Below are 14,735 nucleotides of genomic sequence, written 5' to 3'. Positions count from 1 at the left end.
GTATTTGAAAAATAGGCAAATGCATATTTGTTTATTTTTCTGTCTGCTGCCTGAAATTTTTCTTTCCTTTTTCCTGAATTAACCATAAAACGCATAGTTTCAATTATATTAATAAATCAGTTTTTAAAATAATTAATTAAAGAAACAGATACTATTCTCAGAACATAGTATTTTTGGTGTTTAGAAGTATCTTCTATATTAAAGATGAAACTATACGAAACGGATGCAAATAGTATTCAAGTACGATTAAAGTATCTTCGTAATGAAGAAAAATGGATCAGGGACTGTAAAAAATTTTTAGATCAAGAATTGTTTCGTTTGCAGGTAAACTTTGTCTTAGCTGAGATCGGTCTAACAAAACTTTATAACACAGTTTCCTATACATATTTTGTGGAATTATTTTGATTGCTGAATATTCTAATACTTCTTGTTCTGAACTCATATACTAATTAGTAACGTGTTCTGAAAGTTAAATGAATTTTATTTTATTGCATACTTTCCAATTTAAAATTAAATGTTACAGCGAATTATTTATTCCAGTGGTAATAAACTGCAGCAAAATTTTTCATACAACTAGGCCACATCTAAAACTTTCATCAGAACTTTATAACCAATGTTCTATTACAGCGGTTCCCAATTTTTTTGACACTAAATGACCCAGCATCTCTTGGCAGATATAGAAATAATTTAATATAGAAATAAAATTTATCAGCAGCCGTGAAGAAATTGACGGAAGAAGGACTACCAATTATTTTAATTTAATGTGTATCACGAAATTGTTTTCAAAAATCGTTTTATAAATAAAACTCTTAAATGAATAGATACTTAGTCAAACAATTGAATTCGCAGGCCTGGACTAGTATCAAGTCTAGTTCCGAATTTTTTTTGGTGTATATGTTACCATTAACGTATATAATTCAGTTATTTCATAAAATAAATAGATATTTCATGTTTTATTTCAGTTTCCTATGCTAATTTATCATTCCTGGTTTTTCAACTACTAGTTCCAGAATCTGTTCTTTAAATATGCACCTGTTGCCTTTTCCTATTAATGGCATTTTTAATTATCTGCTTTCTTTTTAAAGGAGACATTTTTGATATATCTGTTAAAACATAAAGTTGCATGAAGTAAAGGAGATTTTGGCAAAGCGTTATTAATTTTCTTTGTTGCTTTTTCCCAAAGATTGTCTGCTGGTGTAGCCAGATATTTACATGCTTGATTTTTCATCTTTTGCTTTTTTCTTTTTACATTACTTTGTGCTTCATTATTTTTTGTTCTTTTGTGCTCCTTCTGTTCTTCAGTAAGAACCTTAGAATGTCTATATTCCTTTTTTCTTTTCTTGCTTTCTTCTGCTTTGATAGTTTCATATTTCACTGCTTCAGCTTTCAATTTCTGTCTTCTCAGTCAAGATATTTCTGTACTTGTTAATGACATGAGGAATTTTTATAGTTTTACAAATTTAATATAAAATTCAATAATCTGTTTTAAGTTTTATTAACTTGAATTAATTATATAATAATCAAATAAATCAACTAGCAAAGATTAAATCTTTTCAAAACTCTTAGAAAAATTTAATTTAATAGAAAAACATCAGCAAATAAACATGTGCATAACCTAAATAATTTTAATAATGTTCTATTCTAAACAATGTTCTATTCTAATTAATCTTCTATTAACTGTTTGATTGCTATTATTCCTAACATAATTTCGAACAAATACACATGTTGCCATAAATGCAATTGTTGTTTAAATTTAAAATTCATATATCTTTTTTAATAACGGAAGAATTTAAACATGTTTAAAATGAAGTAATTTGTAATTGCAATTAGTCATTACGAAAATAAATGACACCTGTGCAAATTTTATAAGTTTTATGGTTTATGATACAAATTTATTGAAAGAGATTTTTTATCATGCTGAAATGTTTATTAAAAGTTAGTGAAATTATATTTTGCAACTTGTCATGTCTGTAACATTGTGGATATGACCAATTTAAAAATGCTTTAAAAAATACTAAATAGAAAAAAATAATATTTTTTTAAAAATCATAATAATGCAACACTGCAAATAGGTGAAAGAAATCCAATTTTTAAGAAAATAGATTTTTTAATTGCTTTGTTTTAATAAACTTTGAAAAAAAAATTATTAAAAAGTAAATATTTTTTCTTATAAGCATTCCATATTTATATACTGAACATAAAAATGACGTTTTTTCAGTCATTAATTATGTATATTCAATATATCTGTTAAAATACTATGTTTAATTATAAATATTAAATGCTGAATAGCAAAAAAAAAAAAAAGAAATTATTCTCTTTGTCATGTCCGCAACTTTTTTTTACATTTTAAGCAATTTAAAGAAACTGCTTCACTTTTTTTAAAAAAAAACTAATTGAATATTCATTAAATACATTTAATGACCTTTAATTTGGTATGTAGTTTATTAAATTTAATGAAAAAAAATGTTAAGCATGCCAGGCTACAAATAGTGTGGAATAACCCTAAAAGCAGTTAGAACCGGTTCAAAGAACTTTTAAGTGTCATATTTCATACTTTAACATTCATGTAATCGTTATTCTATGGAATTCAATGATTTTATTTGCTTTAACTGACTTGTCTGGTTATTTCATGAAATATCTAGTTATTCTACAAAAATTTTGCCTTTTCTTTTTTTACTGGCATTTTACTTAAGTAATTTTATAAAAATAACCAGACTATGAAAGAAATTATGGCTTATTGTTTTGTTATAAATATAATTACAAGTTTTCAAAAATTATTACTGATTTAAAAAATATAATCTGTCGGAACTTCTGTGACCCTTTGAAAGAAAGTGCCCCAGAGTTCTGGGGAACTGCTGGTCTCTTTTTCCATATATATCTGTTGAAATTATGATAAGTTTCTGTTAACCAAATACAGATGTAAAGTTGTCTTAAAGTCTTGACCTTGGCCAACTTTTTATTTTATTTTATTACACTTTTCTATTTTATTTATTTTTTTAAATACAGAATAAAATGGATGTACTCAAAAAATATAATTAAAATAACAAAAGTAAAAAAAAAGAAGAAAAAAAACGAAAACATAGTTGGGAAGATATTTATATTGTGATCTGCAACAGTATAGCAGCCTTCTTCAAAAAAGTTTCTGCAACTTTTCAGCAGCAGCCTGTGAGGAGCTTACAAAGCATCACAGAAGGGGACCAACTCGAAGAGTATAATTAGTGGCCACATTGGCAAACCTCTACTAGTTTTTTTGAAATTTAAAATCCATTTGGCACCTGGACATTTATAATTGACCCAACTGATCACAGTAAGGAAATTTCCCCTATTAGTTCAATTTCCTTGCTCCGGACCAACTGAAAAGTACTGAAATTATTTATTGATGATCAAAATGGAATACAAGTGGTTCATAGTAGAACTTTTTACCTATGGCAACATTTTACATGTTTTAACTATTAACAAAGATATTTTCATATTGTGATGTGTCATGCCAGTCACAATCGCCAAATGGATTTTAAATATGGAAGATCTAATAAAAATATATAGAGGTTTGCCTGAGGCTGGCATTGAGTTATATTCTTCGAGTTGGTCTCCTGTGATTTTTTTCTTTTTTTACAGTTTCTTGCAAGCAACTGCCCGAAAGTCACAGATTATTTTGGAGTAGATCACAATACGGAAATCTTTCCCCATTAGCATGTGAATAGTCATGGAGTAGGAAGAATGTTAGTTTCCGTCTTAATTTTTAAACTAATCAAATTTTTTTAAAAACGAAACTTAAAACTGCATTAAACATCATAGTTCGTAGGGGGAGTTTCATGAAAATTTTAAAATATATTTTTCTCAATCTAAATGCAAAAACTGTTATGAAAGAGGAAAACAATATATTATAATCCTATACATCTGAGCTCAGGAGGAGATGGAAGGGGGAAAGCTCTTGAGATGGAACCAACATTCTTCCCAGATTGCATATTCGAGCATTGTGATCGCAAATAGTAGAATTTTGTGGCAAATAAATTTATTTTAATTCTAATTTATTAAACCATTAATATATTACCGATGCTACCAGGAGAAAAAATATTATTTGAAACTGCAGGAATTATGTTTATTTCTTGGAGGGTATGTTATTGCACCTTATTAATTCACTAAAATTGAACATTTGTTTTTTAGATAGATGAATTGAATATTAAGTCTCAGATAAGAACCAGGCGCATTAAGGAAGAAAAAGTTCAAATGGAACAAGATTCTAAATCAGGAAGTGGAGTTGATGTAGAGATTCTTGGAACGGTCCAGAAAAATAAAAATGTTTCCCAAGTGAGAATTTATAAATAAGCCTCTTTTTCTATGCATGTATGTAATGTTAAAGAATCAAAGAGAATACATAGTATTAATTTCAATTAGATTCATAAGTTGTCATGTCATGTAGCTTAAATCACCTGAAATACTGATTAACTCAATATGCTAATGAGCAGTATGTGATTTTTGTTTAGCATTGTACATGGACCAATACAGAATTTAAAACTACCATTTCTGTGAAAAGTTTACACTGCTTTTTAATTTTTGAAAAAAAAAATTTTTTTTAATCTGACATTTTTTTTTTAGAAAATGCTTAAAGAAAAGTTACTTAAATAGTTTTTTTTCTTCTGTGTGTTACAAACAATTTAAATACTCAATAAAACACACCTAGAAATCATATTGTTAAATAAAAAATTTCATCACCATTTTTTTTTTTTAAATTTATGTTTTTTTAGTTTAACGCAAAAGGCTATATTAAAAAGAAAGTGTAAATAAGGTGGATATGAAATAAAATTTTAAACTTCCTTAATTTCTTTCTTTCTTTTTTTTTTGTAACATAAATATGAATTCACATTACAAAAGATTAGTAATAACAACACATTATTCTATGATGAAAGTTTCAAGAAATTCTCTATTTCTTATACTTAAATCAAGTGAAGAAATAAACCTTAACTATAAAGTTTTTGTTTAAAGGTATTAATAATACTGGTGAAAAGTATTTATTTTAGGCTAATAATTCAGCGTGTTTACTAGACATTCTGAAATCAGAATAGACACTCAGTGGTAAACTTTCAGCCTGTTAATTTTTTTTTTATTGTCAGCACTCCTAGCTTGAAGTTTCAATTGATCAGTTAGTGATAAAAACAAATATTATTGGCTATCTTTGTTTAGAAAGCACAATATAAGTGTGTTAAAGGTTTATTTAGAATAGTATAGGCAAGAACCAATCAGATATTGAGTTGCTTTTTAGTTTGATCTTGATTGGTGCTCAATTTATTACCAAACGTACATAAACGTGTTGATGGAAACGATTAATTAGGGAATAAATTTGTGTAATTTTTATTATATTTTTCATTGTTGTTGTAGTTTATTTACGTCGCACTAGATCTGCACACTGATCTATTGGCAACGGTCTGGGAAACATCCCTGAGGATGATCCGAAGACATGCCATCACATTTTTGATCCTCTGCAGAGGGGATGGCAACCCCTGCTGCGTTAGCCTGACGACCTGCACACGAATTCGAGCACTTTACAGTAGATTTTTGATAAAATTACTTTTAAGTGCTGATTTTTTGTAGAATTATTGAGAACAATTATATTATTAGTGTAAAACAATTATTAACTAGCGTACCTAAATCTTTCAATGCAAACGAGTAATTAGTGAATAAATTTATGTGAATTTTACCCTGTTTTTGATATAATTACTCTGAGGGTGCAGATTTTTTGTAGAATCATTGAGAAGTTAAAAAATTTTGGCTTGCATAATTTTTGTGAATGTATAAAGAAATGGTATTAAAATTGACCCGTATTGGTCCCTGTGTATAATAGCAATGTAAAATAAATTAGCATATTTTCTAAATACATTTATTTAGTTTGTATATATAAATTAATATTTTAGGAAAAAATTTATATTGTAAATAAGATTTTTATGAAATACATAGTTGTTTAAGTATGTAGTTAAGTATGAAGTTGGTATGTAGCATAGTTTTATATTTATGTTTAGCATGTGAAAAAATCTGTAAAAATTATTTTATCTTTGTCTATATTTATTAAAACGTTTGTTTTACAGGGCACCAGAAATCCTGCTCTATGTAATGGACAGTCATCACAATATTTAGAGCCTTTAAATCTTATTACACCTGATTTTGGTATGTATGATTTAAAAAATTTTAAAAAAATTTATGCTTCTTGACAGTTCCATATTTCAGTTTTTGAAATATAAGGAACTAATGCTTTTCTAATAATATTGTTTAAATACAATAAAATATTATGTTTTTATCAAAAACAAACTTTGTTTCTAAGTTCCTAAGGACAAGTATTTCAAACTTACCATCTTGAAATAGAAAAAAGCTCAAAGTTTTAGAGTTTGTATAACAAAACTCTAAAAGCTTTTAGAAGTTTTATTACAAAAAATTTTGGTTAACTTCATATGATTTATTTTATAATTGTTTTTTTCCTTACAAAGCCTAATGGAAAACAAACATTTAAGCCCAAATTTTATTTATTTATTGACAAAAATTACATTCATTATTTCTAGAATAAGTAAATAAATTTTTTTGAGGGGGGGGGGGAGCTTATTAACATGCTGAATGCCACGTTGATTTTACATGGCTTGTTGCCTGTCTGGCCTAAATGATTGTATTGTATTGCATTATTGCATTAATGTATTGCATTAATTTCTGCAATTATTATGTATTGCATTAATTTCTTCAAACCATTTTAGTAACGATAATAATGTAAAAAAATTAAAAGCATTAAAAATTTACTTGGAGTATGTGTTTTTAATAGTCTGGGCTTCGTCGGTCACCGATGACCCCCATGGCATTCAACGTGATAAAACTGACTAGTATCACCAACTTTGCCGTTTAATTCTCCGACAGTTTTGCCTATAAAAAGCTGTTTTCTAACCTGAATTATCTATAGCTAAGCAAACTCATTGTGGAGTTTATCTTCTTTTAAGTAAATACTAAATCGACAAGTGTGAAGTTCCCTAACAGTCATCTCTTTTTTTAGTTTCTAGGCTTATTTTTAGCCTTTTGTTAAATTTCCAACTTTCTGAAAAAATTTAAGACAAAGTATGGTAAAACAAGATTAAAAAAAATTTTAAAAAAATCACAATTCTGAATTTTGATTCCTACAAAGCATTTCTTAAGCAATCATCAAAAGTATGTATATTAATATATATTTTTTTTTGTTTTTTACCACTGTTTTGAACCAATTTTCATTGATAAATTGGAATTTATTTTTGAAGTACTAAGATCTGCATAAAATTTTTTATGTGTACTTAAACCCTTTTTTTTATTACTCCTTTATTTATTTTCCTTATTTCATTTTTGAAAATATCTCAACTTTCTTTTATGATTTCATATATCTCCTGCTAATTTTTGCGTCTATTATAGTTTCAAGCACTTGTTAGTAATAGTATTTTTCTTTTCTCTGTTGATTCAGAACAAATATAGTTGTATCTATCTCGTGTGACATTAGACTCATGCAAACCAATAAGCCTATTAAAACAATAGATTTGTCTTTTCTTTTTTTTTTAAATATGTCTCGCCATTAAATTAAAATAAATAAATGAAATAAAAAAAATTACCAAAATGTGTCTGTGTAAGCACCTGCTCATCCAAATAAAATTCAGCTTGTAAGAAAACTACTAGCTAATATACAATATCTCCAATTTTTTTTTCTTTCTTTTAAAGCTTTTTTTTTTTAGATTGAAATTTTTTCTTCTTTAAAAAATGTTTTAAGTATTAATTTGATTTTGTATTTTATAGAGGAATTTCAAATTGATAGTGATTAATGGAAGCGATTCAAGCAAAATTTATGGCTGAAGGTATACTGTTGTTTCATCCTTTTTTATTATTATTTTCTATTCCATTGTTTTGTTTTAAAAGTATACCTTGAAAAATGGATTATTTATATTACTTAGGATGTTGAGATTGTATTTTATTTGTTTCTCTAGCTGACAAAACAGTATATCCAGGTTAAAATTTATAAATGTTTTATGAAATAGTTTTTTTCAACCTTTATTTAATAGTGTTTCTATTACCCTTTGTGACATTTTACATGTCAGTTACTCCACAGAACGCATCTATAGAAGAGGTAAAGTTATTTATTTAACTTTTGAGAATAATAAGTATAATTAGCTTTTTGTTTAAAGACAATCTCAGAAATTATCAGTTTTTCATATCCTATCACAAGTAACTTTAAGTGTTCAACACTGTTGATTCTCTGAATGTTATATATTTATCTTTAAATAGTGCTAAAGTATTTCTCAGTATAATAGATTCAAAATTTTATTATTTGAATTTTACGATTATAAAAAGTTATGATTTTTTTGATTCAGTATCTTTATCAACTTAAAAAAGTGACTTCATGTTAAGTAACACAATTTGATTGAATCATATTTACACACAGGGTGGCCACTCAAATTAGATTTCAAATTTCCATGATTTTTCCAGATAAAAATCTTAAAATTTCCAGGTTTTTGTTTCTTTTTTCTTATAAAGTGTAGGATGTGTACAAGAAAAGTGTGTATATTATAAAATTTTTTATTCAAAATGTTATTTTTGTACAAATGTTTTGGTACAAAATTTTGAATCAAATATCATATATTGACCAACAGAGTAAAATCAAATATTAATATATAGTTAGTTCTTAAAAAAACTTTTTTAAAATTAAAATATGTTATAAAAGGTTAAAATGAAATAGAAAAAATTAGCATTAATGCAACAATTTATCGACAAGCATTGCTGTTAGCGATTGTAAAAAAATGTGTGATTGATTGGTTCGCTGAGAAAAAATACTTCACAGATTTCTTTGAATGGGAATACAAAAGCTTTCAGAAAAAGAGTGCAATATAAAATCTATTATTATTAAATTATAACCAACTAATTTTTGGAGAATTTTATAAAGTTAAAAATACAAAAACATTGTCAAAATGGGAAAAAAATTACCACAAAAGCATCGGAACAAACTTGAGCCATAAATGGATTCAGCCCAATGACTGAATTTAAAAACAGAAGCTAATATCCTAATCCCTTCTACCACCTCCACCACAATCTTTCCTAAATTACACAGTCCCATAGCGGTCAAAGGTTTCTACATTCATTTAGCAACCGTGGGAGAATTTTATGTGGCATTCTAGTTTAACAGAGCTGTAATGGAGCAAATTTTGATGCAAGCAAAGTTTCACTAAGTTGATGATATTTCAACTGTTTGGAGATACATTTCTGTCTAAAAAAAGTGAGTATAATGGATGAAATAATTTAAATCAAGAAAATTAGTAAATAATTTAAATTAGTGAAATTAAAAAAAATTATCAACGAAAAAGTTTCCAGCTTTTCTTTAAAATTCCCTAATTTTTTCAGATTTTTATCCAAATTTCCCTGATTTTTCCAGGTTTTTTCCGGTATAAAAAAATTCCCTGATAATTCCAGGTTTTCCAGGTGGGCCACCCTGTACACAATTTTAAAATCAAACATAGGGATTAATATTCACGCGATTTAAAAATATAATATTGCAATTCGAATTCACCTGATTTTAAAATCACTCACTGTGATTGGTATGTAGGAAATGTAAAAATTAAACTTTAATCGTATTCACATTTAAAAGTTTCAAATCACGATTCCCTTTTATACGATTTAAAAACTGCTTATCATGATTCGCATTCTAACGATTTAGAATCAAATATGGCAATTCTTATTCAACTAATTTAATCTTAAGAGATGACAATACTAATTCATAGATAAAAAGCAAACAACAAAAAAAGTAAGTTTTTCCTATAGCCTACTTATACTACTAAACATATTTATACCATTTATTTTCAATGCTCATATGAATAATAAAAAAATTTTAATGTCATATCATTTTTCTGAAGCTATTTTTATTACTCAAGGATTGTCCAAGTCTGTATCAAGAATTTAAATTTCTTTAATATTGTTGTGAAATGTAGGTTGTATTTAAATTTTTTAAAATAATGTGGCTCATAATTTTGATGAAATTTATTCATTTATAGTTTATGTAAATTGTATTACATTTCCTGAAACAAGATTAAAAAGAAATATAAATAAATTTTGCATTTATGAAATTTATCATAAGAATTTCCAATTTTTTTGAAAAGCATAAATTGAACATAATAAATCTATACATGCCTTTTCAAGTTTAATTATTTTTAAAAAAAATTTTAAGTTTATTCTTTTTTTTCACTAAGCCGAATTTTTAAAAAGTCGTATATTTAAAATTCAATTTCTCAGGAACTATTTAATCAATTTCACTCAAATTTTACATTTTGCCATGTAAAATTACCTTCTATAAAATGATGTTATAAAAATTGTATAACTTACAATTAAAAAAATTTTTTGACCATTATTAAATAAAATAATAAAATATAATAAATATTTACTAATAGTTATTTTTAGCATGGATTTCTCTTTGGATGAACAAATTTTATAATTGCGTGCAAAATTTTTTTAATTCACTTAAAAATTTCTCGCGATATTTCGCAGTTTCCCCCTTTAGTCTGAAGGTCAGAAATCTGACTATGTCGAAAAAAATTTAAGTTAATTCTGAGAAAGTACATTTTGTGTTTGATTCCTGATATTTTGTGATAAGGTAAAATATCATATGCCTATGCCCTAATTAATTAGTTTATTTGAGATCACCCCTTTGCACAATTAAGTTTGAGTCGCAAAACTTGAAGATCCAATCATTAGATCAAAAGTTATTCAGAATGGTTTATTTATTTATTTTTTTGCGAACTGTACATTCTTTCTTGCATTATATATCTGAAAATTATTGAAGTTTGATTTATCTACCATTTATTAAGTTGTCTATAATTTGATATATGTAAATCTTCACTGAGAAAAAGCTACATTTTTAATGAGACAAATCAACTATTTTACCTAAGACAAAATGCTATTTCTGCTGAGACTTTTTTTTTTTTTTTTTTTGACTATCATCTATGACTAGGGCTGTAAACACCAGTATATAAGTAAAAAAGTTAAAGGACTTTAATTTCTAAATACTATTTAGGGTTCCAGACTTCACAAAAACTTGTGCTTTTATATTTAATTATCAGTCGACTTTGTGGTATTTTTTCATTAAATTTTATAATAAGAAAATTCATGTGAAACTGAAATGTTTTGTAATTTTGCTAAATTTTTTTGTTTATTAACATATTAATTAAATAGTCATGGAAATATTTTAGCATTTTTTTAATATATGTCGACAATTGAAAAATAGACTGATTTTCTTTTCTTTTACATACATTTTCTCTTTCACGCATTAAATGCTTAGAGAATTGATGTTAGAATTTTATATTATATCAAATTGTTATAAATATGTTTAACAGTAATTTTTTATTGTAATTTCTTTATTTCTGTCAGTATTACTTATATAATAGGTATATTTTCTTTAAAGGAAACAAAGTAGACAGCCATCATAAGATGAAAGTGATGATGAAAATAAACCATTTTCCAGTCTTTGCATTCATTTTGTAAATAAAAGTTCATGAATAAATACTGCACTATGTAGAATGTAAGCCAGTTTTGTAAATTTACTGAAGTTTCACTTAAAATGTGAATTCTTTGAATGAAAAAAAGTCTGAATGAATGTTTGAAAAAATATGAATGTTTGTATTTTCTAAAGTATTTTATTAAACAAATTGAATCCATAAATTGAAAAGATTTGTCAATCAAATCACCTTTAGCTAAAAAATTTATTTGTAGAACACGAACTGCAAAAAAATATATATTATCAACAAAATAAACTTCATTTACTCTCAAGTTTTTCAACTAATTGGAGAAAATTTTTAAATTCTCCCCTTATTAATGCCTATTCCCTATAAGCCATTTCATCTTCCTAATGACGGGAATAAATACAAATATTTGCATTAATATCGCAGTAATATGAATGCATCAAATATATCATTTGAACTCCATAAAACGGCAACGAAAAACGAAACTTTAAAATTTAATGGCTACAAAAATTTTAATTTTTTTTAAACCGATGTTATTTTTATTCATTAGAATACGTGATTATAAAAAGAATTATAAATATATTGATAGTCTTAACATAAGTTAGTTTTAAAAAATTAGAAAAATCTGACTCTTTGGGGCATAGTAAACCTTTTTACCTATATCAACATATACCTTTATGCAAGGGCGCCGGCAGAATAATATGAAAGGGGGTGCAACCCTCTAACGATATATATTCAGTTATTACATTTTGTTTTGTTATTGCGTATACTTTCATCTGTTAATTTTTTTCAAGATACATTTCTTCATTGTTATCATATTTAAAAAAAAGTACGAATTTCTTGTACTTGCAAATTTTGCCACGAGAAACTGTATTGATGGCACTGGCATAGCTACGGACTTTGCAACACAAATAACTACAAACAGTAGTTTCGTATGCTAACGTGTTTGTGCACGCTTAACATTGGTATTTATTGTGTTGATATATTACTATGTATAAAGATCTGCTCTCACTGAAGCTACAACGTGGTACGAAATGTGGAGGAATAGAGAAAATTCTTATGAATTCCTCGAATATATCAATTTAATTATTGAGGCCACACCGTTTTATCCAGCTTAAACAGAGGCAATCAAAATTCGCTTAACTCTAGAAGCCACTATGTACTATTGAACACACTTTTCAATCAATGCGACACATCAAAACATGGAATTGGTCTACAATGTCTCACGAGAGATTAAGTAGTTTGTGCATGCTCAGTGTGCATAAGAAAAGAATCAAAGATGACTCAGAATTCCTTGAAAAAGTTACAAACAGATTTGGACAGCAAACAAGGCAATTACAATTCTTGTTTGATTAAACAATTTTTTAAATGTTATGTATCAATAATTACTTATTTGTTTTTGAATAAAAAAATTTTATAGCAAAATTGTTTTTCTTTATCTTTTTAATTGTTTAAAAAAAAGCCAGGGTGGTGCAAGTGCACCTCTCCCCCTGCCGGCGCCCTTGCCTTTATGTCAAATTATAGTTGACAGCTAAATTTTAACATATTTCCAATAGAAAATATGAATGCATAATTTCTATTAAGTACTTATTCTTTTATAGAAAAATTTTAGAATTAATTATACTCTGGTAAAAAAAAATTTAGCACTTGTGAAAAGCCTATCCATACACTTAGGATCTAATTAAAAACATTTATTTACTTAGTTCTTATTACATCAATTTAATTTTGTGAATGAAAAAAGAAACAATTGAATTACTTAACAGTAATTCAACTGTTTCTTATAATAAGACAAATGGTCCCAATGAGGTGACCAATTGTATACAATAGAAAAAAAAAGTTTTTCATTACTTAATATTAAATTACAAAATAATCTATATGTTTTGTTTCTCATACTTAACAGATATCTAGTTACTTGTTTTTCTAAGAAGGGAGATACCGACTGTGCACATCAATTTTGAAACATTAATATTAAAGAGCACTTCTTATGAAGTTTATAAGTTTTAAAATTTCAAAAACAAAGCACATTTTTTTTCTTTCGATCATCACTTATTTTTTCTGGATACAATTAAAAAGAATATTTCAATTAATCACAAGTTCACTTTTAACAAAAAATATTTAGTTTTTTGATTCCACATAAAGCTATCTTGAAACATTCTAACAATAATGGTGATATTAAGTTGACTTTTTAAAATTCTCATGAAATAGTGTTCTAGGTAGTATTCTTTCATCCGCTTAAAATTTGAAAAAAAATTCTCATTTAAATTCTTTTTTAATTTTTGATCTCTAAACACATAATTTGTCTTAACTCTTAGCAATGCTGCAAACTCAATGCAGTTTAACTCTTAACAATGCTGTAAAATCGATTTTCAAAAGGCATATTGTTTTTCTGATGTGCGTGTTTTGATTGGATTGAAATAAATAAAAAGAGAAAACAAGTGCATCTAATAACATTTAATGGTATCCTGAGAAGATAACCAGGCCACAGACATGAAGATAGCTATGCTAACACTTGGCCTCATATTCTCATAGAATGAAAATCCAACAGTATCCTCTACAGGTGGTCCAGTTTTTCTGTACATCCAACAAAAATAAATTTACTTCTCATTCACAAAAATATAACCATCTTCATATAAACAACAACCTTGTGCGCCAGCAAACAAGTTCAACAAATACTGTTAGCTAGATTTTCACACATTACAATAGACAGAGCTTCAATTAGCTAAATCACACTTCACACCTGCAAATTATAGGGATACCAATCACTAGCAATTTACATATATTTTACACACTATTACAAGAAATATTTTATCTTAATTAGTCTGCAAATTTTTTTTCTGGAAACAGAATTTAACAAAAAGCTTCATACTTAATTGCTTGATAGATGTTTAAATACAAATAAAAATAAACCAAATAAGTTTAAATATCTATTAACAGACTACTACTCTAAGAACTTTAAGATTGTGTTCGACATTAGTTTAGTGTCTGCATAATATTACATACCAATAATTATTTATAGAAAAAAAAAACATATCAAATAAAAAAAAATTATCTTATCTTTCATTAGTCTAAATACCATGTAAAAATTTGATAAACATTATTTAAATTACCTATAACATAAAATTATTAGTTTCCTAGATCAAAATATTCCTAATAGGTTTGTATATCCTATGTTTATAATTTAATCATATGAAAGAAATGTTAAATTATATGAATTTAACACAAAATTATTAGTTTCAAATAATGCCG

General features: G+C 26.4%; 1 protein-coding gene across 1 annotated transcript; it reads left to right on the top strand.

Annotated features, from left to right (window-relative positions):
* Positions 1 to 14: 14 nt before the first annotated feature.
* LOC107455988 (uncharacterized) lies at positions 15 to 11,552 on the top strand. Its single transcript, XM_016073741.4, has 5 exons — positions 15 to 324; positions 4,165 to 4,308; positions 6,081 to 6,159; positions 7,786 to 7,844; positions 11,432 to 11,552. The coding sequence occupies exons 1-4, from the start codon at positions 205 to 207 to the stop codon at positions 7,809 to 7,811; spliced, it is 369 nt and encodes a 122-aa protein (XP_015929227.1). The 5' UTR covers positions 15 to 204; the 3' UTR covers positions 7,812 to 7,844; positions 11,432 to 11,552.
* The last annotated feature ends 3,183 nt before the right edge of the window (positions 11,553 to 14,735 follow it).

This window comes from Parasteatoda tepidariorum, chromosome 10, assembly GCF_982258835.1.
Source record: "Parasteatoda tepidariorum strain Cologne lab strain chromosome 10, Ptep-v5.0, whole genome shotgun sequence".
NCBI lineage: Eukaryota > Metazoa > Arthropoda > Arachnida > Araneae > Theridiidae > Parasteatoda > Parasteatoda tepidariorum.
The sequence above is the reverse complement of the archived record's forward strand: the minus strand, read 5'-3'. Positions and strand labels throughout refer to the sequence as shown.